At 47.0% G+C, this 22,773-nt stretch overlaps 1 protein-coding gene across 1 annotated transcript in view; it reads right to left on the bottom strand.

Annotated features, from left to right (window-relative positions):
* The window catches only part of trpm6 (transient receptor potential cation channel, subfamily M, member 6), a 238,131-nt gene that overhangs the window by 168,660 nt on the left and 46,698 nt on the right, over positions 1-22,773 (bottom strand). The window contains exons 10-15 of the mRNA XM_070867525.1: positions 19,677-19,800; positions 18,174-18,246; positions 17,981-18,081; positions 13,665-13,799; positions 12,514-12,567; positions 9,828-9,968 (exon numbers count right to left, since the gene is read on the bottom strand). Of these exons, the coding sequence (XP_070723626.1) occupies positions 9,828-9,968; positions 12,514-12,567; positions 13,665-13,799; positions 17,981-18,081; positions 18,174-18,246; positions 19,677-19,800 (628 nt within the window). The remainder of the gene's footprint in view (positions 1-9,827; positions 9,969-12,513; positions 12,568-13,664; positions 13,800-17,980; positions 18,082-18,173; positions 18,247-19,676; positions 19,801-22,773) is intronic.

Below are 22,773 nucleotides of genomic sequence, written 5' to 3'. Positions count from 1 at the left end.
TCCTGAAAAACCACCGTCCCTGGAATCGACTTGAGGAGGCTTTCCATATTTCGTTGGAAGATCACAGCGGCCGAGCGAATCCCGAACGGACATCTGTTGTACTCAAACAACCCCTTGTGTGTCGTAATGGTGGTCAGCTTCTTCGACTCACTCGCCAGCTCCTGGGTCATGTAAGCTGAGGTCAGGTCCAATTTTGAAAAAGTTTGCCACTGGATAGCGTCGCAAAGAGGTTCTCCGCTCTCGGTAGTGGGTACTGGTCTTGGAGTGACACCCGATTGATGGTGGCCTTGTAATCACCATATATCCTGACCGACCCATCCGCCTTGAGCATCGGCACGATCGGGCTCATCCAGTCACTGAATTCGACTGGCGAGATGATGCCTTCCCTCAGCAGACGGTCCAATTCACCTTCTATCTTTTCCCGCATCAAGTACAGCACCGCCCTGGCCTTGTGGTGTACTGGCCTGGCATCCGGGTTTATGTGAATCAATACCTTGGCCCCCATGAAAGTGCAAATGCCGGGTTGAAATAATGAGTCAAATTTGTCCAGGATCTGTGAGCATGATACTCGCTCCACAGAGGAAATTGCATTGACATCGCCCCATTTCCAGTTCATGACAGCAAGCCAACTCCTCCCCAGTAGTGCGGGACCGTCCCCCGGGACAACCCAGAGTGGCAACCTGTTCTCCAAATCTTTGTGGGTCACAACTACCGTGGCGCTGCCGAGCACCGGAATGATCTCCTTTGTGTATGTCCGTAGCTGTGCGTCAATCGGCGATAATTTTGGCCTCCTGGCCTTGGACGCCCACAACTTTTCGAACTGTTTGATACCCATCAGGGACTGGCTGGCCCCCGTGTCTAGCTCCATTGATACTGGGATGCCATTGAGGAGCACTTTCATCATTATCGGTGGCGTCCTGGTGTATGAACTGTATACGTGCTCCACATGAACTCGCTGAACTTCAGCTTCCAGCGATTTCCCCCAGCATTCATTTTTGAAATTTCTGCAGGTATTTTGCTCATCTCTGCAAACTCCGGCTGAGTGTGTGCCTCCACGCCACCAATATGAGCTGCTGTTGGAAACAAAAGGTCCTTTGCCAGTCGATCGTCCCTGACTGCCCCTGTTATTGTCCTTGAGTGCGCCATTAACAGGTGTTGATGGCCCCTTTACTGGCCGTATTGTCCCTTGCAATGGCGTGAATCGCCGTTCAACTTGCCATTGCCTCTGTCGAACTCCCCCTTTGGGTTCGACTACATGTTGGGGCATGCCCGATTGCCCTTGTCTGCCTGGAGAACTGTGTGCTGCTTTAACAATGTTGAATCTCTGTCCCAACTATTCCTTAACACAGTACCTCTCGTCTGTTCTGCTAGTGGCCATGCTCGCGTGGTTTAAATCCCAGTTTCTCGTCGCCATTGATACGTGCTTACTATACAGTATAAATGCACACAAGGTCCATGCTTGAGAGAAGGTCAGTCTGTGACCTGTCCTTTATTCCTTAGCACTCAAGTGCAGGAAGTGGGTGGAGCTTCCCCTTTTATATCTGAAGATCCAGGTTAGGAGTGTCTCCTGCAAGTTCACCACCTAGTTCTCACAGTGTACAACTTAGGTCAGATTATACATGGGTTACATTGTTGGTTGAATATATGATAATTATGGCCAGTCCCTCCGCGATTTCTTCCTTCACTTCCCTGAGTGTCCTAAGATGCATCCCATGATTAACATGGCCCTCGACCGTGTCCATTCTATTTCCCGCACCTTTGCTCTCACTCCTTCCCTTCCCTCTCAGAACCATGACAAGGTTCCTCTTGTCCTCACCTTTCACCCCACCAGCCTCCACGTTCAACGGATTATCCTCCGCCATTTCTGCCACCTCCAGCGTGATCCCACCACCAATCACATCTTCCCCTCCCCTCTCAGCATTCCGAGGGACCGCTCTCTCTGCGACACCCTGGTCAATTCCGCAGTCACCCCCAGCACCCCCTCCCCTTCCCACGACAAATTCCCGTACAAGCACAGGAGATGCAACACCTGTCCTTTTACCTCCTTCCTCCCCACTATCCAGGGCCCCAAATATTCCTTCCAGGTGAAACAGCGATTTACTTGTAATTCTTTCAATTTAGTATACTGTATTCACTGCTCACGATGAGGCCTCCTCTACATTGGGGAGATCAAGCGTAGATTGGGTGACCGCTTTGCTGAGCACCTCCGTTCAGTCCACAAGTGTAACCCTGAGTTTCCAGTCACCTGTCACTTTAATTCTCCACTCCATTCCCACTTTGACCTCCCTGTCCTCGGTCTCCTACACTGTTCCAACGAAGCTCAACGTAAGCTCGAGGAACAGCACCTTATCTTTCATTTAGGCACTTTCCGGCCTTTTGGACTCAACATCGAGTTCAAAAATTTCAGAGCATAACTGCTGCCAATCTTTGACTCCCTTCCCCCACCCCCACCCCCATCCCTGTCCCCTGCCCCCTCTCAGAGCCTGTTTCTTTTTTTCTCCTTGTCTCTAATGACAGTTGGTTATTATCCCACCATTCACACCCTATCTTGATTAATGTTTCTCTAACTCCTGGCATTAGCATTTGAATTTGGGCCATCATCTCTTTTGTCTCTTTAATCTCTGTCTTCCAACCTATCACAGACCTTCCCTTTTGTTCTTTCTTCCCCTCCCCCTTTCAGTGCTTGTTAAGAATCTGTTCTTTTCAAACACTCTCCAGTTCTGACAAAGGGTCATCGACCCGAAACGTTAACTCTGCTTCCTCGCCACAGATGCTGCCTGACCTGCTGAGATTTTCAGCATTTTCTATTTTTATTCCAGATTCCAGCATCTGTATTTTGCTTTTGCATCCCATCTGGTCCTGGTGACATATCGACTTAAAGTACAGCCAGCCTTTCTAGTACCTCCTCTTTATCAATTCTTATCCCATCCAGTATCTCCACTACCTCCTCTTTCACTTTGACTTTGGCAGCATTTTCTTCCTTGGTGACAACAGATGCAAAGTAGTCATTTAGTACCTCAGCCATGCTCTCTGCCTCCATGCATATGTTTCCCGAATCAGCCCCACGCCGCTCCCCCACCCCCCCCCCCGCTTACTACCTGTTTACTATTTATATGCCTATAGAAGACTTTTGGATTACCTTTTATGTTAGCTGTCATTCTATTCTCATACCCACTCTTTGCCCCTCTTATTTTCTTTCTCAGTTCTCCTCTGAACTTTGTATATTTAGCCTGATTCTCAGATGTATTCTCAACCTGACATCTGTCATAAGCACTCTTTTTCTGCTTCATCTTGCTCTATGGGCCCGATATTGGTGGTCTTACCACCCACTGCCACCTGCTGCTGCCGCCGAGTTTTGCCTCCAGTTTCCTCTCTCTCCTAGTTTCCACTTGGGTGGGAGGGGAGTACCACCGGGAACTGCCCGCTGACGTCCTCTGGCGGCCAAATAGCACAAGTGGCCTCCCGCCCACCGAGATGCCAGATTGGTGCAGGCAGGAGTTAGCAAGAGTCGACGCCAGCAGGGGAATGACCTCTGCGTGCAGGCTGTTCTAACTCTGACGATAGGTATGAAGAAGGGAAAAAAAGATTAGTGAAAATATTTTAAATATTTTTTTTTTACAGAGACTTATTTGGATGGGATCTCCTGAAGGTGTTCCGGTGGTTTTTTTTTTGTTTCCTATGATTTTTATTTACAGGTCTTCCACCCTCCCTGGGACCGACTCCATCCTCGGCGGCACTTTGCGGCAAGGGCCTTTGCCGCCGAGATTGAGAGCTCCCGCTCGCTGCCATCCAGATTGATGGCATAAGCCATTGTTTGTCAGCCAGGCAGTATTGCCACATCTTTTAGAGGAATCTTCCAGGCAAAGTACCGCCCGGTCTCTCGGCGGCCATCGGTGGTCCTTTGGGCAGCACTTGGGTGGGCCTTGACTTTCATCAATTTCGGCCCCTATCTCTTTTGTCATCCAGGGAGCTCTGACTTTAGTTGCCCTACCTTTCCCCCCAGTGGGAATGTACCTCAAATGTACCCGAACTATTTTCTCTTTAAAGGCAGCCCATTGTTCCATTCCAGTTTTGCCTGTCAATCTTTGATTCCAATTTACTCGGCACAGATCCATTTTCATCCCACTGAAATGTAAGTATTTTTACTCTAGATTGCTCCCTGTCCTTTTCTGTAGCTAATCTAAACCGTATGATACTATTATCACTGTTCCCTAAATGTTCACCGACCGACACTTGCTTCAATTGACCTATCGCATTCCCTAGAACCAGATCCAGCAATGCCTCCTTTCTCGTTGGGCCGGAGACATACTGATCAGTTAGCGGAGTTAGTCAAATTAACTGCCTCAATGAGGGAGAATCAGGCTAACGTATTCCATTTTTAAAAATAAAAGTGCCAGAGAACAACAAACGTACATAAAGATACAAAAATTGGAGGGGGAGATACAGTTCATAATAGTGGAATCCAATACTCAAATGAAATCATCATTACAAGATTCATCTCTAAACTAGGAGCAATATCTGGGCTCATTGATAGACACATTTTCCTATCATGCAATGAATAAAGAAAATATTCAAATGATTTCCCAGCATGTTAATCCTATAGCAGATTATTGTAGCAATTATACTCAAATATGACTTGCATAATAATAATAAAGGCTGTTTCTAGGCGTTACAGCGAGCATCCAGCTTTTACTGCCCAGTCAGCAAATTCAGCTCATGGCTTGTGGCAGCGCAAAAACTTACCATTGCCCTCTAGTTTCATTGAGATCATGACATCAATCGTCGTGCAAAGCTCTGCTAGAGCCCCGGATGCAAAATTAAGCCCTAACGCCTCATTATATGCCCGCCCCAGGAAATGCCTGAAAAAACGGGCGTTCTCACGATGCAGCAGGCAATATTGGTGGCGTATTTAAATGGAGGGAGGAAGAGCCTACATCGCAGGTCACATTGACTGCAACGTTTGCACACAGCATGCTACGTGAAGCTCAGACTTGAAAACGGCTGTTTTATCTTCCATTGCAGTGTCCTTACACCTTCAGTGAGAGAATTTAGTGGGGGCATTACTAGTTCACCAGTGTATCATGCTCCATGCTATTGCCAGGCGGCATCAAGCTAGAAGTAGGGCTCTTGGCCATGTCGGCCCATGGATGAGGAGAGGCAGAAGACATCAGAAGAAGGGGGGCTTACCCCCCACGGGTTTATAGGAACCACACTCATAAATCCAGCTCACCGAGGAGCAGTGTGTGAGAAGGCTGCGCTTCCGAAAGAAGTGCTGACAGAGATATGCCATTTGCTACAGGAAGACCTACAGCCTACGAGCACCAATAGGACTGTGCTGCCCGTCGCAGTGAAGATGACTATGGCGCTGGCCTTCTATGCCTCCAGCTCCTTCCAGGCAGCAGCAGGGGACATATGCAGAATATCTCAATACGCTAGACATTGCTGCATTCGGCACGTCGCAAAGGCTCTGTATGCCCTCAGAATGGACTTCGTAAAGTTCCCAATGAGCAGGGACAGCCAGAATGAGCGAGCATTTTGGTTTGGCAGAATTGCGGGCTTCCCGAGGGTTCAAGGGGCCTTGCAAGCGCCGTTCCACAATGCAGAGGTATTCAGAAACCAAAAGGGATACCATTCCCTAAACATCCAGCTGGTGTGCGACCACACTCAATGCATCCTCGCAGTGAATGCCCGCTATCCAGGGAGCACACGTGATGCTTTCATCTCGAGTGAGAGCAGTGTCTCACGAATGTTTCAGCGATAAAGGGAAGGGTGCAGCTGGCTACTCGGAGACAAAGGATACGGCCTAACCACCTGGCTCATGACCTCCCTCCGCAACCCCACCACAGAAGCCAAAGAGCGCTACAATGAGAGCCATGCAGCCACCTGCAACATCATCAAACAGACAATTGGGGTGCTCAAGCAGCGCTTCCATTGCCTGGACCACTCTGGAGGCAGCCTTCGATACTCCTCTCAACAGGTCTCCGAATTCATTGCTGCATGCTGCACAACTTGGCCATCATGAGGGGCCAGGTATTGCCCGTGGGGATTGCAGGCCCACCGCAGGAGGAGGAGGAGTATGGTGAAGAGGACCCTGGTGAGGCCCCGATTGGACAGCTACCCCATCCACAGGGGATGCCGCGTGGAGATGCTGCCGGATCAAGAGCCGCAGGTCGCCAGCTCATATTGGACCAGTTTGCTTGAATGGAGGAAGCTAAGGGTTGAAGCTAAAACTGGCCATGCTATGTGCCACCATAAAGGTACATATCCAGTGAACTTTGGAATGATACACATGACACCAATGGCAAACGGTCAAGTTGAAAATTTACTCCCACAAAGTAACCCCCCCCCCCAACAAAACAAAACCATGCAATAAACAGCAAGGCACTCAAGAACAATGCATTTGATTACTTCGACTGAACTATTTACAAGCATCATCACAATACGTGAGGGCATCTACACAACATTCTCACATCCTTAAAGGGACTTGCCCTTTGCTTTCCCACCCCTTCCCTTCATTCCCTTCCATGCCCGCTGCTCCTCCTCAATGAGGCCTCAATGCCTCCAGCAAGGCAGCTTGAGGGCTGCTGTGTTCGTGGGACAGACAGTGCAGATGGCCAAGGAGGATGCCCTGGGCCAGCTCTTAGCCTGGAAGGCCCACCTGTGACTGCTGCGCTGCAGCATCGGCTGAAGCACTCTCTGATGGCTCGGGAGTGGACCGCGTAAGATGCATGGTGGGAGAGTCAGTGGTGGGAGCCAAAATGCTGCCAACCTTCTATTTCCTGGGTACCAATAACACTCACACGGGACTGGGCCTCAGCATTCGGAGCATGATATGTCACCACAACTTGCTGGCCTGCTTTGGCACTGTCACTTCCCCATTGGACAGTGGGGAAGAAAGAGCTGATGGCAGCAGTCAGCGACCGCATGACATCACCAAGCTGGAGCTTGGCTTGTGTCTGCGATGTGATCGCCTCTGCACCCTCACCCATGGCACGCGCCACACACTCTGGAATGCCACTGTCAGTGCTGGAGCCCACCTGCCTCTGTGAGTGAGCAAGGATGGCCTCACTGGAGGCCACAGATGCAGGGACAATGCGTGGGGCAGCCTCCGCAACACTCGCAGCAAGTTTGTCGATGCTCATGAGCTCACGGTGCATTTCCGTGTTCTCCCTGGGCATTGCCAGGACTACTGCACTGACTCACCCTCTGGGGAACTGGCCTCCGAGCTTCCCCTCCTGCTCATCATTGCTGTACACCACTGGAGCCAGGAACCTCTGAGTCCTCAAACTTCTGGAAGTCGCCTTTGTCCCCCGATGTTGTGTCCCCAGGCGGTATGTCTGGTGGGGTCTGACGCTCAGACAGCAAACTATCATCCCCCCCACTCATCATCTCCCCGTGGCCAGTGTTAGATGGCTCACAGGAAGGCTGGCGCACTTATGACTGGTTATCTATAAGCAGAATACAACAGATGTGTGGTTAGCAGCAGGGGAGGGGGCAGGGTGATAGCAGGGAGGTGGCATTGGAGATGTATATGTAAAGGGGCTAGGCCAGTTCATATTAGGTGCCGAGGAAGTCACATCAATTGCAAGTTCCATTCACGTACCCTCACTACCCGAAGGGGGGCTCGGCATCGCCCCCGGCCACTGTGCGAACTGGGGTGCACATGAGTGTCGACACTCGCTGCTCGACCTCAGTGAGCTCCAGCAGCTCCAGCTGTTTACCTCATGTTCGATGTTGCTCCCTTCTATTATGGGAGAGCTTCGCCTGCAATAAGAGCAAGAAGGAGGGTTCAGAAAGGGTCCACCTCCTCTTGTGCCACATGTGCCTTCCATAGTTCAACAGCTGCTACTGTGTAGATGTGAAAATGTCTTCAGTTCAATCTGTGTGGCTGTTGACTGAGGCTTTTCAAAGAGTGGGCGGAGGTGAGAGGTAGATAGCATAGTGGCTCAGGGTGATGCTTGGAAAATGCATATCAACAGTGGGATTGGAGTGCGAGGATGGTTGACAATGATTAGGGGACAAGAGGGTATGTGCATCCCTCCCTGCAGAGGCAATGGTTTGAGAGGTAAGCCTCCAGCTTTCTGCTGGATTGAACAACCCACACCATGGCCTGTAACACATTGAGAAGGGCAGCTCCATCAAAGACTTAGCATTGTGAGAGACATTGATCTTGCAAGCATAGCAGGCTGACATAAATTTGAAGGGTACTCACCCTGATGACCCTCATGAGGTCGTTGAATTTCTTGTGGCACTGAGTGCCAGTTCTGGCCACCGTGTCTACCACTGACACCCCCTGGGCAATCTCTCTTCAAATTCGCCTAAAGATGCTGGGCACAGGCCTCCTTCCCCCAACCAGATGGAGTGCAGGCCACCTCCACTCAATGGCCTGCACTAAGGTCTCAGCAGCCGCCGGAGAGAATTGCTTTGCACACTCCCCGCCCTCTTGCTGCACCATTTCTCCCGCTGTGTTTGAAGTGGACTGGGTCATCTACCATGTATGAAGGAAACCATCGCACCCTAAAGTACTACATGTGCCCGGGAGGATTGGAACGTGTCTGCACATGCACGAAATGTTGAACTTTTATCACATTGCGATTTTCGGCTGGGGTGCAAGAACGTCCTTGTGTAACACCTGATTTTTGCGCCCCTGATCATGGAACCTCATTTTTTGTCGAATGTTGCAGACGAGGACGCAAACTTTTCCAGGCGATATCAGGACCGCCCCACCGTCATTACCGCCCCGAAATCATAAAAGCTGAAAATCCAGTCCAATAATTTGAAATGGCTCAAAGTGCTTCAGACAATGAATTATTCTTGAAGTACAGTGAGTGTTGTGCAGGAAAACACAGCAACATTCTGTGCTAGCAATTACCTACACACAACACTGGATAGGTGACCAGTTAATCGGTTTTATTTTTGGTGTTGATTGAGGGGGAATATTTACACGGACATCCGAAGAACTGCTCTAATTTGAACATACCATTGATTCATTAACATCCTCCTGAAATATGCAGATCAGTTTAACACCTCCTAAGAACATAAGAATTAGGAGTAGGAGTAGGCCATTCGAACCCTCGAGCCTGCTCCGCCATTCAATGAGGTAATGGCTGATCTTCGACCTCAACTCCACTTTCCTGCACTGTTCCCATATCCTTTGATTCTCTTAATATCCAAAAATCTATCATCTGAAGTATGTCACTGCTGACAATGTAGCAATCTCTCACTATTGCACTGGAGTGTCAGCTTATATTATACAGTCAAACCGGGTTATGTGGCTCATACCTATAACCCACTGACCCAGAGGCAAGAGTGCTATAGGTTAAGACAAGCTGACACACCTCGACTGTCATCTACAACATGGCAGAAAGTCAGTGTGAATATTACCTACGCTCAAGAAATCCTGCCTTCCCCCAAATAAAGTGGGGGGAAATGGTTAGGTCAAATCCCAATAAATTATGGTTGCAGGTATAATCTTAATAACACTGACTTATTCCACTTTCTTCTATCCCAGAACCGACAGATCCACATTTATCAAAAGAAAGTGTTTAAGGTAACTTAACAGTGATTAATGATCCAATGTGATACCACTGTAGTATAGAGCTACCCCTAGTGGACTACTGCTCCACCTAGTGCATACTGTGGTAACGCAACTCCTGATATATTATAATGAAAGGGTCATGTGACAAGGTCACATGATGACAGTTTCCAGTAAGAGCTATCCTGTGTAATGTGTGTGTTAGTGATGTCGTAAATAATAGATGACAATCACCAATACAGCAATAGAACTATCCGCTCAAGGGCACTAGAGCAGTCAGCCTGTTCCTTACCTTGTGCTGTCTGTAGAGGTTGTTATACAGGAGTCTGAAGGATTTCCGTGTGTAGCTGCTTCGGTATGCACCTCCGACCAGGTATTCCATCACCAAACCAATATCAATCAAAGTAACCTTGTAACCAGGAGGAAGGTTGCTCTAGAAACAGAAGCTTGCATTAAAATTCTCAATAAAATCTGCATCACTTTATTTCTGCTGTAAATTCTCTTCAATCATATCATTCCCTACTGATGTGAGTCATTTCAGTTTAATTTCTACAGACAATCATTGAAGCAGAGATGGCATACTGGGACTGAAAATGCACAACGGTGCCTGCAGACTCCACCAGAATTTCAGCAGAATCCACTGGTACAGCCACAAACTCTGCATGACCTGCATACATCAGGTTCGGGCAGCAGGGCAAAGTTTCCTGTACAGCCTTGTGGGATGGACCTTCTGCCTTCCCCTGCAAAGTCATTGTTGCCAAGGGAGCTGGGACTAGGAGTGGAAACTCCCTAAATCGGGAGTTCCCATGTCCTCTGCCCACAGTCTAGACCCTACCTAGGATCAGTGCAGCGTGCTGTTGGACATCCTAGAGAGATGTATGTTGGACATCTTGGGGATTTAAAGGTTAACAGTCAAACTTCTTTGTATCATGGAGCAATAGACTTTCCAATATAAACAGGATGAGTGTGAGATGTCGTGAGGAGAATGCACAACTTGTCTTCTGATATTTAAAGTGCTTGTGCAAAGAAATATATGATGGTAATGATGTCAGCTATGCGTGATTAAAGTATAACTTTAGGATAATAAACATAGCTTGGGTAATAAACAGGAGTAGTAGTTATCCATTAGCTATAGTATGAAAAGATAACAGATGATAAAGCTTATTCTTCAAAGATGTTAGTAACTGTCACATCAAGAAATCATGTGTATGGGGAAGTAGCTTCTGAGTAAACATAGAAACATTGAAACATAGAAAATAGGTGCAGGAGTAGGCCATTCGGCCCTTCGAGCCTGCACCGCCATTCAATGAGTTCATGGCTGAACATGCAACTTCAGTACCCCTTTCCTGCTTTCTCGCCATACCCCTTGATCCCCCTAGTAATAAGGACTACATCTAACTCCTTTTTGAATATATTTAGTGAATTGGCCTCAACAACTTTCTGTGGTAGAGAATTCCACAGGTTCACCACTCTCTGGGTGAAGAAGTTTCTCCTCATTTCGGTCCTAAATGGCTTACCTCTTATCCTTAGACTGTGACCCCTGGTTCTGGACTTCCCCAACATTGGGAACATTCTTCCTGCATCTAACCTGTCTAAACCCATCAGAATTTTAAACGTTTCTATGGGATCCCCTCTCATTCTTCTGAACTCCAGTGAATACAAGCCCAGTTGATCCAGTCTTTCTTGATATGTCAGTCCCACCATCCCGGTAATCAGTCTGGTGAACCTTCACTGTACTCCCTCAATAGCAAGAATGTCCTTCCTCAAGTTCGGAGACCAAAACTGTACACAATACTCCAGGTGTGGCCTCACCAAGGCCCTGTACAACTGTAGTAACACCTCCCTGCCCCTGTACTCAAATCCCCTCGCTATGAAGGCCAACATGCCATTTGCTTTCTTAACCGCCTGCTGTGCCTGCATGCCAACCTTCAATGACTGATGTACCATGACACCCAGGTCTCGATGCACCTCCCCTTTTCCTAATCTGTCACCATTCAGATAATAGTCTGTCTCTCTGTTTTTACCACCAAAGTGGATAACCTCACATTTATCTACATTATACTTCATTTGCATCTACAGGTGTTTACATGAATAGTCCATCTTCAAAAGATTTCGGAATAGATACATCATAAAGTCTTATCTATGAAGTGCCATAACTTACAAGGTTACAGACCAAGAGCTGGAAAGTGGGAATAGGCTGGATAGCTCTTTGTCGGCCGGCACAAACACAATGGGCCAAATGATCTCCTTCTGTGCTGTAAATTTCTATGATTCTATGATTTTCCTTTTATGTAGCCAAAATATGGTGTATAAAGGAGCATGGTTTCAGCATTTCTTTTGGGGGCCCAAAAGATACAGAAACCAAAAAGCCACTCTCTGTATATAGTTAGGCTGATCACCTATACTGTGTATCACGACAGAGATAAACTATTTCCTCTGGTGGGGGAATCCAGATCAAGGGAGCATAACCTTAAAATTAGAGCTAGGCCATTCAGGGGTGATGTCACGCAAAAGGCAGTGGAAATCTGGAACTCTCCCCCCTAAAAAGTTGTTGAGGCTAGGTCAATTGAAAATTTCAAAACTGAGACTGATAATATTTTTGTTAGACGAGATTATTAAGGATTATGGAACCAAGGCAGGGAGATGAAGTTAAGATACAGATCAGCCATGATCTAATTGAATGGTGGAACAGGCTGAATGGCGTACTCCGTTTCCTATGTTCCTATCAATACACGTAGCTAGTTGTCTAGTTTTCTCACAACAAAGGAGGAAGGAAGGTCATTCTAGGAGGATAGTGCTGACCACTAAGGACATGAATTGCTGAGAGGGTTTACATGACCACATTCCTTTAACACATATAACTATGGCATCCACACTTGATTAGTAGATCTCTATAGAATTGAGAATCAGTCTGACAGCAATGTCACAACACTGCTAGCACTGCACAGTCATTGTTTTAACTCTGTATCCAATGTTACCTGCTTCATGTCTCGAACCAGGTGGTGCAACAGAAGATTAACCGGACCTTGTTTCTGTGGAGTAAATCATTGATAAATCAGTATATTTTCAATGAAAATTCAGATAAAAAAAATAATATTAAAGATTAGCCATAGCCTCAGCACAGTCCAGGGATCAAACAGAGTACTCTGCTTCTCCACTATCCACTAGGTCCAAGTCAGGAGTGTGATGGAACACTCACCACTCGCTTGGATGGGTGCAGCCACAACAACACTCCAGCAGTTAGACACCAACCAGAACTGAGCAGTTCACCTAATCGCGCTGCTGCCATTGGACTCAATATCCATCCCCACCACCACTGGTGCACTGTGGCTGTAGCATATACTGTCTATAGGATGCGTTGTACCAACTCACCATGTTTATTTTAATCGCTCCTCTCAGCCCCGTGGCTCTACCTCTAAGTGATATTTAACAATCACTCTGCAACACTACTGTGATCACCACACCTCAGTCAGGACACTGCCGACTCACATGTAGCGGGAGCAAGCTTGACAATTACCTGCTCCTTGTGACTTTTGCTTTGACATCCTGTTCCCTGGCTGGTTAAGGAACCCATCCAGCTTTTGTATCTTCCCCCTGCTAATCACCACTGGAGGAAGTACAGTGTAAAGAAAACTGTTGAAGAGGCAAAAAGGAGGAAGGGTAAGAAAGAGAAGAACAAGGGAAAGTAAAAAGTGAAAGAGAAGAGAAATGAGGGAGGAGAGGGAGACAAAAGTAAGGGAGTTGAGAAATAAATTAGGAGAGACAGGAGTGTGAGGGGAAAAATGAGAAATACATGAATAATGGAGACAGTGAGAGAAAAAAAAACAGAGGTGAAGGAGGAGTGAGGATGTTTTTTTTAACAGATGTATATTACCAGTATCTTTAGCTAGAGGGAGGTGACAGTTTGAGAACTACTGAATCAGGTAGTTTTTAAAATACTTATTTCAAGACTGAGAATGATCTTGAGCGAGCAAGTGTACAAAAGCATCTGGTTGGGGCAGCCATGTGCGTACAGCAGCCTCTGGTATCCCTACCAGCCTTCTGTTGTGGCAATGCTCTGCAAATAAATCTTTTTGTTCACAGTGAAACCAAGCTATGTGAATTTAAAGGATGTAAATGGTGTGCAGACCGTGTTGTAGAGTTCCTCAAGCCTGGAGATGGTGAGAAAGCGGTGCATGCTCACTCCATTCTCGATCAGTAGTCTCACAAAGTCCACCCGATCCATTACCAGAGCATCAAGCATGGCCTGCTCCAGGGACCCCACCTACACCACAATCAAATAAAGCACATGGTGTAAGGTTTGAATCTCTCAATATAACTCTAAATCCGTGAATTATACCTTAACAGATTCCAATTAAAACCATCGACTTGCTTTATGAAAGCAAGCCTATCATATAGCTCCAGTCGGGACACGGTAATTAGTAAATATGATGTGCATTATATGCTTGTTAATTATGTTAGCAGGACAAGTGAAAATTCTGAAAAGCAGAGCAGGTTGATCAGGATCTGAAAAGGAAAATTAGGTCACACTTGAAATGTTAACCTCTCCTTCTCTTCAGCATCTGATCAATCTGCTCAGCCTTTCAGCATCTTCTGTTTTTGTTTCAAGTTTCCAATAGTCACAAGCTTTCTTTTGCTCTCTACTGGGCTACAAGTGATGGTGATTGTAATTGGAAAGCTATTGGCCCTATTGGTACTTCAGTAATGCTTACTGAGTTACCTCATAAGAGTAGACTTAACTGCAAGCATGGAACGGGTGGGCAATGGACAGAACGCCGGTGGGAAACCCGAGCCATTTCGGGCACCAGAGCTCAGTATCATGCCGCCGGCAAGCTGCACAGCCCTAATAGGAATCCACAGCACATCGACTCTGGGTCGGTCAGGAGTTCGAGCTAGTCGGTAAACAGATAGCACCAAGGGAGGAGGGAGGGGAGGGGATGGGAAGGGAGGAGAGGGGGAAGAGAGGACCGACCACAGTCCACAGTATTCTTATGGAAAGCAGACCCAGAAAAATAATTCTGAATTTATCTTGTTGGACCTTTTCTGTTTCACCGCCCATTATGGGTTGGAATTTGTTCTGCCAAGATTCCACCTCATGTACACTGAGGAAATTGGAAAACAGAGCAAGCCTGGGGAAATTGCCAGGCTGCCCCAGGAATGGCACCCAGTGCACCCTTATAAGGCCTGAATGGAGCTCTTGCCAGCTGAGATCTGGCATGAGTACCATTAAGGCCCTTGGAAAGGCCCCAAGCCTTACCTAGGCAAGTAAAAAAACATGTTGGCTTCCTGAGGAGGGATGGGTCCCCGTGTCGGAGTGGTTGTGGGCCGCTCTGACATCCACTGGCGGACTGGGGTGTGTATTTCAATAAACAGAGTCCCAATTTCTCTCGTCTCTTCTCATAACTAAAGGTACTCATCCCTGGTGTCATCTTGGTGCATTATTTCCGTGGCCTTGACATCTTCTGTAAAGCAAGGCACCAAAAACTGGACACAATATTCCAATTGTAGCCTAACCAATCATCCATGTAAGTTCAGCATTAACTCCTCTGCTCACTATTTTTAGTGGAAAGGTAGACACAGTATAACACTTTATGCCCACCTCTACCTTTTTCACGACAAATAGAAAACACATGAAAATGCAGCTCAAAATGAAGAATTTGGGGCTGGATTTTCCAGTCCTTTGTACTCCAGGTTTCACCTCGGAGCAGCATGAATCGCGGCAGTGAGGTCTCCAGCGCCCCGTCGCGATCCTCTGGTCGGGTTTTGCAGCGGCGCTGAACAGCACCGCCGGGAAGAGCTGCGCCGGGTGTGCGACGCCCCTGGTTGCGACATTGGCGAGAGTTTGAGCTCCAGCCCAACCCGTCCGCCCGGAAGTGCGCCCACAATGACCACCTAGGAAATCAGAGCGGTTCAGCCATGCTGCCAGAGAAGAGGAAAGTAAAGTACTACAAAAGTAAGTACGAGTGCTTTTTGTTTTAATTTTTTGCGTGATTTGTGTTGCGGTGGTGTGGGCAATGATTTAGGAATGTTTTTATGTATTTTTTTTAAGTCCCCACCCACCCCAGGCCTCTTTCGGAGTGCACACGCCCCAGCTCTTTAGCTCGGGAATTTCCCATCCTTGTGCCACGAGAGGTATACAAGGCCTCCCTTTGCGCTGTGCCCCCCGGCGCAGGGCCCAGATGCCCAAACTTACAGACTAAAACACAAACTATTCCCACTATATGCCGCTAACTTTCCTGCCCCACCACTATTATCGCCCCGAAAACAGAAAAGCTGAAAATCCAGCCCAAGGGTTCTTGACACTTGTGGAAATGTATCTGGCTACAGTCAGCATTTTCTTGAGAGGAGGAGAAAATGTTGGGGAAAAATTGAACTCACAGTTACTTCAGGGATCCCCATAATTTAATAAGTCCTTTTGATTTTCACAACACAAATTGTCGAGGAATCAACTTTAATCAGTTCAGTAGGTGGGTAGGAAGGAGAGGAGACAAAAACACTTCACAGATCGTGGTTAAAATTGCCAGAGAGGTTTGGCACATCAGAGCTAAAAGTAACAGGTTGCAAAAACTGAATTTTCCTTTCTGTGCAGAAATATGAAATCAACAAACACAGCAAAATATTATTTTTGAAAAAACAGCTACTATTTACTGAACACACCAGCTGCTCAGATCTCTTCCAGAGGGTACTCATTGTACAAGTATAACCTCGGAGGCAGCTAAACAAAAACCACTGATCCATGGTGTGATTTTTACCTGTACGTTATAGACTTCCGCAAAGTCTGGGAGCTGCTCAATTAGTATAGTACAGGCTGTACTCAGGAGACCTCAGCATCAAGACATTTTCTTACCATTGAATGCTTTTTACAGAAAATTGGATATTTTAGATTTTGCAGGTGTGCTACTTTGAATAGGAATGTTACACTAATTGTGTGCTTGGAGACTTCTTTTTAATGCACTTTCAACCTAGCATTCGTAAAAAGTATCTCAATTCTGTATTAAATGTTACCCATCCTTTCTGATATCACCCAATTATAAGCGTCGCATCACATCTCTCAGGATGTCCCAAAGCACATCATATACAATTACTGCTGAATTGCAGTTACTGTTGTTATGTAGGAGAATAAAGGACTATTTTGCACACAGAAAGGTCCCATAATAAGATGAATGACCAGTTAATCTGCTATTGGTGACAATGGTCGAGGGAAGAAGGTTGCCAGGACAACTCCCTGTTCTTCTTTGCAAAGTTCATGTGACCTTCAACCTCCACTTGAACAGGTAGGCAAGGCCTTGGTTTAACATCTCAACTGAAAGGTGGCAACTCCAACAATGCAGCAGTTACTCAGTACCAGATTATCGTAGAATCATAGAAAGGTGACAGGGCATGCGGATTTTATAATGTATAGATTTGGAGAACCATAGGACAGAATTTTAATTTAGAGGCCGAGAGGGAGTGGGGAAGGGGTCTAGAAAGCGGTCGGGAAACTGGGGAGAATAGGTTTCTCACAGGCTCTGTCGAATTTAATGGCAGGGCCTGATTAGCATTTCAAATCACTGACTCCTGCCCGCAGCCAGCCAGATGGAGAGGCTGGCCAGCTGCCGGGCGGATAATCCTGCAGCAATCGGGAGGGGGATCGGAGGCCAGAAGGGGATCACAGGCCAGAGGGAGGAGGTCGGATGGGAATTGGGGGCTGGAGGTGGGGGCAGGTCAGAAGGCCAGAGGGTGATCGGAGGCCGGAGGGGGGAGGTCGGAAGGCTGAAGGCAGATCGTAGGCCTGGGGGCGGGGGGGGGGATTGGAAGGGTTAAGAGGTGTCCAATCGCAGGGAGTTGGTGAGGCAGGAACATTGGATCCAGCCGGCAAGTGGAAAGACACTTACCTCCTGGATCCAGCCGTCCTTGCCTTCCTTTAGCTGGCGGGTTCCCCGAGGCCCGAAAAACCCTAAATTTAAACTGGTTGATCACCATGAGGCATGGAGCCTCATTATAATATTTAAAGTGCCAACCTGCCTCCTGCGAAAGGGTTGGCTGCCGCCCCTGTCCCGCCTCCATTAAAACCCGAGGTGGGCGGGTTGGAGGTGGTTTGGGGAACGGGACTCATATTTTTAGTTCTTTAACCTCTCACCCAACCCCAACCCTCCTGTTTTTGGGGTTAAAATTCCCCCATAGAATCTTACAGCACAGAAGGCAGCCATTCGGCCCATCGTGTCTCTTTGAAAGAGCTATTCAAGTAGTCCGACTCTCCTGCTCTTTCACCATAACCCTGCAAATTGTTCTCCTTCAAGTATTTATCCAACCGAGTCTCCGCCTTTTCCCCAGCGGCTCTGCCAGTGTCCTGCCAAAGTTACGGCAAGAGATCAAATTTAAGAGTACAGGTGTTTTATTAAATATAAATTATCAAAAGTGTCTTTCAGATTTTAATGCTGAATATATTATTAAAATATTGAATACCTTCCAGTGTTGTCCATAAACCAAAATGTTTTTCTTAGCAATGTCCACTCTGTCCCATGCCAGTGCCAAACTTAGCTGATCTGATGCAGAAGTATTTGTACCTTTAGAAACAAAAACTGATATTATTTTAGAACATTATGAAATTAAGATTCCTGTAAAGGAAGCTATAATTATTTAACATGGGACTGACTACCTTTGAGGAGAGCAGTTAATATTGCCAAGTCAATGTCCTGCTGTTCTTCTGAGTCTGCATCAAAAATTGTAATCTGTGTTCACAAGAGAAAATGGAGCTGTTATCCTTCCACATACATTCACGCACAATCTTAATCTACAAGTTTTATCTAAACCACTTTATTTTCTTTCACATTTTGTAGCTATTTTGTTTTCCCCCCATTTCTTCTCCCTCCTTTTATTACCAATTTTCTTCTTTCCTCCCTTGAAGGCATAGGGGCCAAAATTCAGGGTCTCAAAGAGACCCGTTAATGCCCGTTTGCGGTGGCCATTCCTAAAAATCGAATGGCTGTCACTTTGGGGTCAGCAGGCCAATCCGATCTAAATTCAGGTCGGGGATTTTTCGACTTGGACTCCATCCCGCCCAAGTAGTTGCCCGCCAATAGAAACAATAAAAAAGCAATAAAAGTACCCATCGATTTTCACCTTAATCCGTCGATTCCCCGACAGGTTTTTCTGCCAGTGCACCATCTCCACACTGAGTGCGGCCCGGCAGCATGGCAGCCATTAAAGGGGATGGCCCACTGCCGCAGCTGCAATGAAAACAATTTTGCCAGCCGACTTGTTGATCGGCCAGTAAAATACTGCCCCCAGGTTCGGCCGGGCCGCTATCAGGGAGCCTGGCACCACCTCTTGGGTACCAGGCCACTGGCCCGGCCAAAACCCTCCCTGGTGGCCCAGTGGCCAAAGTTAAAAAATGATAGAATCTCTCCCCTTTAACAGAGGGGAGAGAGCGTGCACGCGTATACGCACTGTGACGTCACCACGACTCCACCACTGATTGACAGCGACGGAGGCCCCGACCGATCCATTTTCAGCTAGTCAGCCTGGCTTTGAATCTAAGGCCCGCCCCCATCATGATACATTTCCTGTCGGACTTTGAAAAAATTTCAAAGAACAGGAGGATTATAGACTTGACCCAGAAGCAGATATAGAGAGTACCATTAAAATACAGGCTGGCACCTTATCCGGATGCATACAAGTTGAATGCTCACTCTGCCGGTACAGGCCATCGGTGTTGATTTGCAAACCATAAGTCTTCAGAGAAGATCCTGCACTCACAGATTAATTCTTTCAAACAACTATGCATGGACAAGTTTGTATATGTGTAATTATTTACTTCCTACTCCTAGGGTTGTGGAATTCACCCTGTGGAACATACAGAGCAGATTCCACAGCATCGGTTGCCTGAGGTGTCATAAAGTCTCTCCTTCCTGAAGTGAATCAGCAAAATAAACATGGCATCAATATCAAGCTGGAAAAATATTCCATTCACCGTCAGTGACCTTATATTAATGATGACAAACTTCAGCACACCCACCCAAAAAAGTATGAACTGAAGTCTTACTTTAACACAATTGATCTACTGCATGTATCAATAAACTGCCACTGAACAGCCTCATGGGGTCTTTGAAAATTTTTTTATTATTTTCTGTATTTTCAATGCTGACTCGAACATACTCACCGATTCTCTGTGCTCCATACATTCCATAAGAATTTTAAATAAATGATCTGATTGTTTCTGTCCAAAATTAAAGGTCTTCTGGATCATTAATATTAATTCATCTTCCAAGCCAGGATACAATTTTCTGTGATAAATGAAACCGTGTATGTCACTGTTAAGTGTTTGAATAATGGCTGAATATTAGGTCTGTGCTTTATTTAAAACACTTTTAAAATTATCTATAGAAGAAATCTTATTAAATTCAAATAGAGTCTAACTCTTAAAATATTATGATCTACATGCAAGGGCCGACTGTGTTCTCGCGCTCCCAGCAGGGAATAGCACCTGCCAGCCGCACGTATCTGGAAACTGTGAATGTGCTGCCCGGGAGTTATGGTCTATAATGAATGGAGAATTGAAGGCAATAGGCCCACACTATCCAGATATGCACAACTGGCCATTAACTGGAGTTTACAGCACAGAGGAGACCATTCAGCAATCCAAAATTCATCCCATTTCCTTGCTCACTCTCCAATGCTTAACATTTGTATGCAATTTTTGCCTTTTAATAATGCAATAATCTTGCCTCAACTAATCCTTGCAGCAAAGCATTCCCTCATCCTGCATAAGGAAATTTCTCCTAATCTCTCTTCTCACTCTCTGAAGTCATAATTTTAAATTGATGACCCCTCATCACTGACTTCACAACAGGAGGAAATTTCCTTTCCCTATTCGCTCTGTCAAAAACCTTCATCTTTTTCAAAATCTTTATTGAGCCTCCTCTTATCAATCCCTGTTCCAGTGAAAATAATCCCTGTACCTTAAGAATTAAGGTTTCTCAATTATCTGGCAAAAGTACCAGAGAGAAGATGAGGAGAGAGGTTACGATCTGGAATGCACTGCTTGAAAGGTTGATGGAGGCAGATGAAATAGTAACGTTCAAAAGGGAATTGGAAATATCCTTAAAAAATAAACATTTGCAAAATTATGGGGAAAGAGTAGGCCGAGTTGGATAATCCTTTCAAAGAGCCAGCACAGGGACAATGGACCAAAGGGCCTCCTTCTGGGCTGTAACATTCTATGGCCCGAAAGCAGGTGGTGTCATGGCCTGGTGCTATTAAGCTGCACCGGGTCAAACTGGTCCAAGGAGCATGCAAAATTCGTGCTCAGTCCTCATTAAGATGATTATAGTGCTGATCTCAGTGCTAAGTCCACTGCTCATTGGTTTACCTCTCAACTGGTGGGTCAATATCGGGTGCAGTCTAATTCTCAGTTGTTTGGCCTAAGTTTTATCCACTACTTAAAGGGAAGGTGCATTGATACAGCATTCCACTTGGAAGCAGACGCTACTTTAAAGAGATGGCTGAGCCTCAGCACAGGGACAGAGCAAGAAGATTCTCAGATATGCCTCTGAAGGCACTGCTGGTGGCTGTGGAGAGGAGGCAGGCTGTCCTTTCCTGCCAGCCAGCAGGAAGCCATCAGCCCATACGTCCAGAAGACTGTGGCAGGAGATAGACAATTACGTGACAGACACCAGTGTGGACCTGGGTCCTCCATAAAATGCTGCAAGAAGTTTAATGGCCTCACATGGAAGGTCAAGGTGAATGAAGACTTCAGCAAATGTCATATGCCACCATCTGCACCTCAAATCTCACACATTGCTCAATGCATCATACCCCCATCACTCACTTACCAACAATCTATACTTACTATCACTCATAACTCACAATCAGAGCTTCACTTCACTCTCACAACCTTACTGCTGTTGTGACACTCACCCCCACAATGCACACCTTGCACACACTGACAACTATTCAACAATGGCAGGCACATCACCCAAACACATTGCACCACACTCATTCATACACTTCCCTTTCTCTTGTAGGCCAAGGTGGCATATAATCACCGGGAGCAGCGGCAGACAGGCAGAGGCAAGCTGCCATATAGGCCCTGAGCTAACTGGATGAGCGAGTGCTGGACATCATTGGGCTGGAGCTCATGGAAGCCGTGGCAACGGACGAGGTTGAAGCCCTTAGGGACAACAAAAGTATGCTCATTCCTAATCCTTCTTCTCACATCCCACTTCACCCTCTTGCCACAATCTCTTCTCACTTACAGGCTGCTGATGCTGCATGCATGCATATTTTGCTTACCATCGCACCGCAACCCCCCGCCCCCCCGTCCCCACACACGCCCAGTCCCCTCAACATAACCCGACCCTTGTGCCTTTCTGCTTTCAGATAATCAAGACCAAACACCATCCCAGCCTGTCCCCGAGGTGCTGGAGGAGAGCAAGGGGGGAAAGAAGCCACAGCATCACCGCATTTGTTACTCGCAGACACCAGCTCAGAAACTGGCACTGCACGTAATTTAAAGGCTAGTGTAGAAATGGGATCTGCACAGAGTGAGGCACTGGGCACGAGTGGACTGCCGCAAGGCCAGGGAGTAAGGGAAGCTCTGGGGCCATCTCCCCGGAGGGCAAGTTCGCGCACAAGTTCTGCTATACAGGACTCAGATGAGGACATCGATAGGGTGGCCTTCAGAAGAAGGGTGATGGGCATGCACAACTAATTACTAGGTGCAATGGCAAGCCTGCCAGTGAACCTCTTGGCAATGTCAAGGAGTATGGTGGACTCCACCTCCAACATTGGCTGGGGCTTTGCGCAGAGCTTGGAGCCCATGATTTCCAGGCTGGAAATGATGGCAAACTCCCAGAGAGACCTTGTGGATGCAGCCTTGATGCTGCATGTGATGGGCGATGTCACAGCTGCCATTGTAGCACAGGCGGAAGCGACTCATCATCTTAGTGCTGCAGCAGAAGCGCAGACCGCTGTCCTGCAGTCCCGGCCTGCTGCCCCACAAGATCAGACTGTTCTCATGCAGACTCAGCTTGCGTCCACCCAAGCTCAGACTACTGCCATCATGGTTGGGTTTACCGGGGCTTGCAGGGTGTCTTAGCAGGCCGGCAATCTGTCCTCCACCAGATTGCTAGAAATGCTGATATGCTGCCCTGGGGGAGTGGCAGTGGGTCAGTGGGGCAGGACCCTGATGTCCTCTCTTAGGATGGCAACATTCCTACTCCCACCACTGCCACTCCATCATTGCCCTTACCACTGCC

This window comes from Pristiophorus japonicus, chromosome 1, assembly GCF_044704955.1.
Source record: "Pristiophorus japonicus isolate sPriJap1 chromosome 1, sPriJap1.hap1, whole genome shotgun sequence".
Classification (NCBI taxonomy): domain Eukaryota; kingdom Metazoa; phylum Chordata; class Chondrichthyes; family Pristiophoridae; genus Pristiophorus; species Pristiophorus japonicus.
The sequence above is the reverse complement of the archived record's forward strand: the minus strand, read 5'-3'. Positions and strand labels throughout refer to the sequence as shown.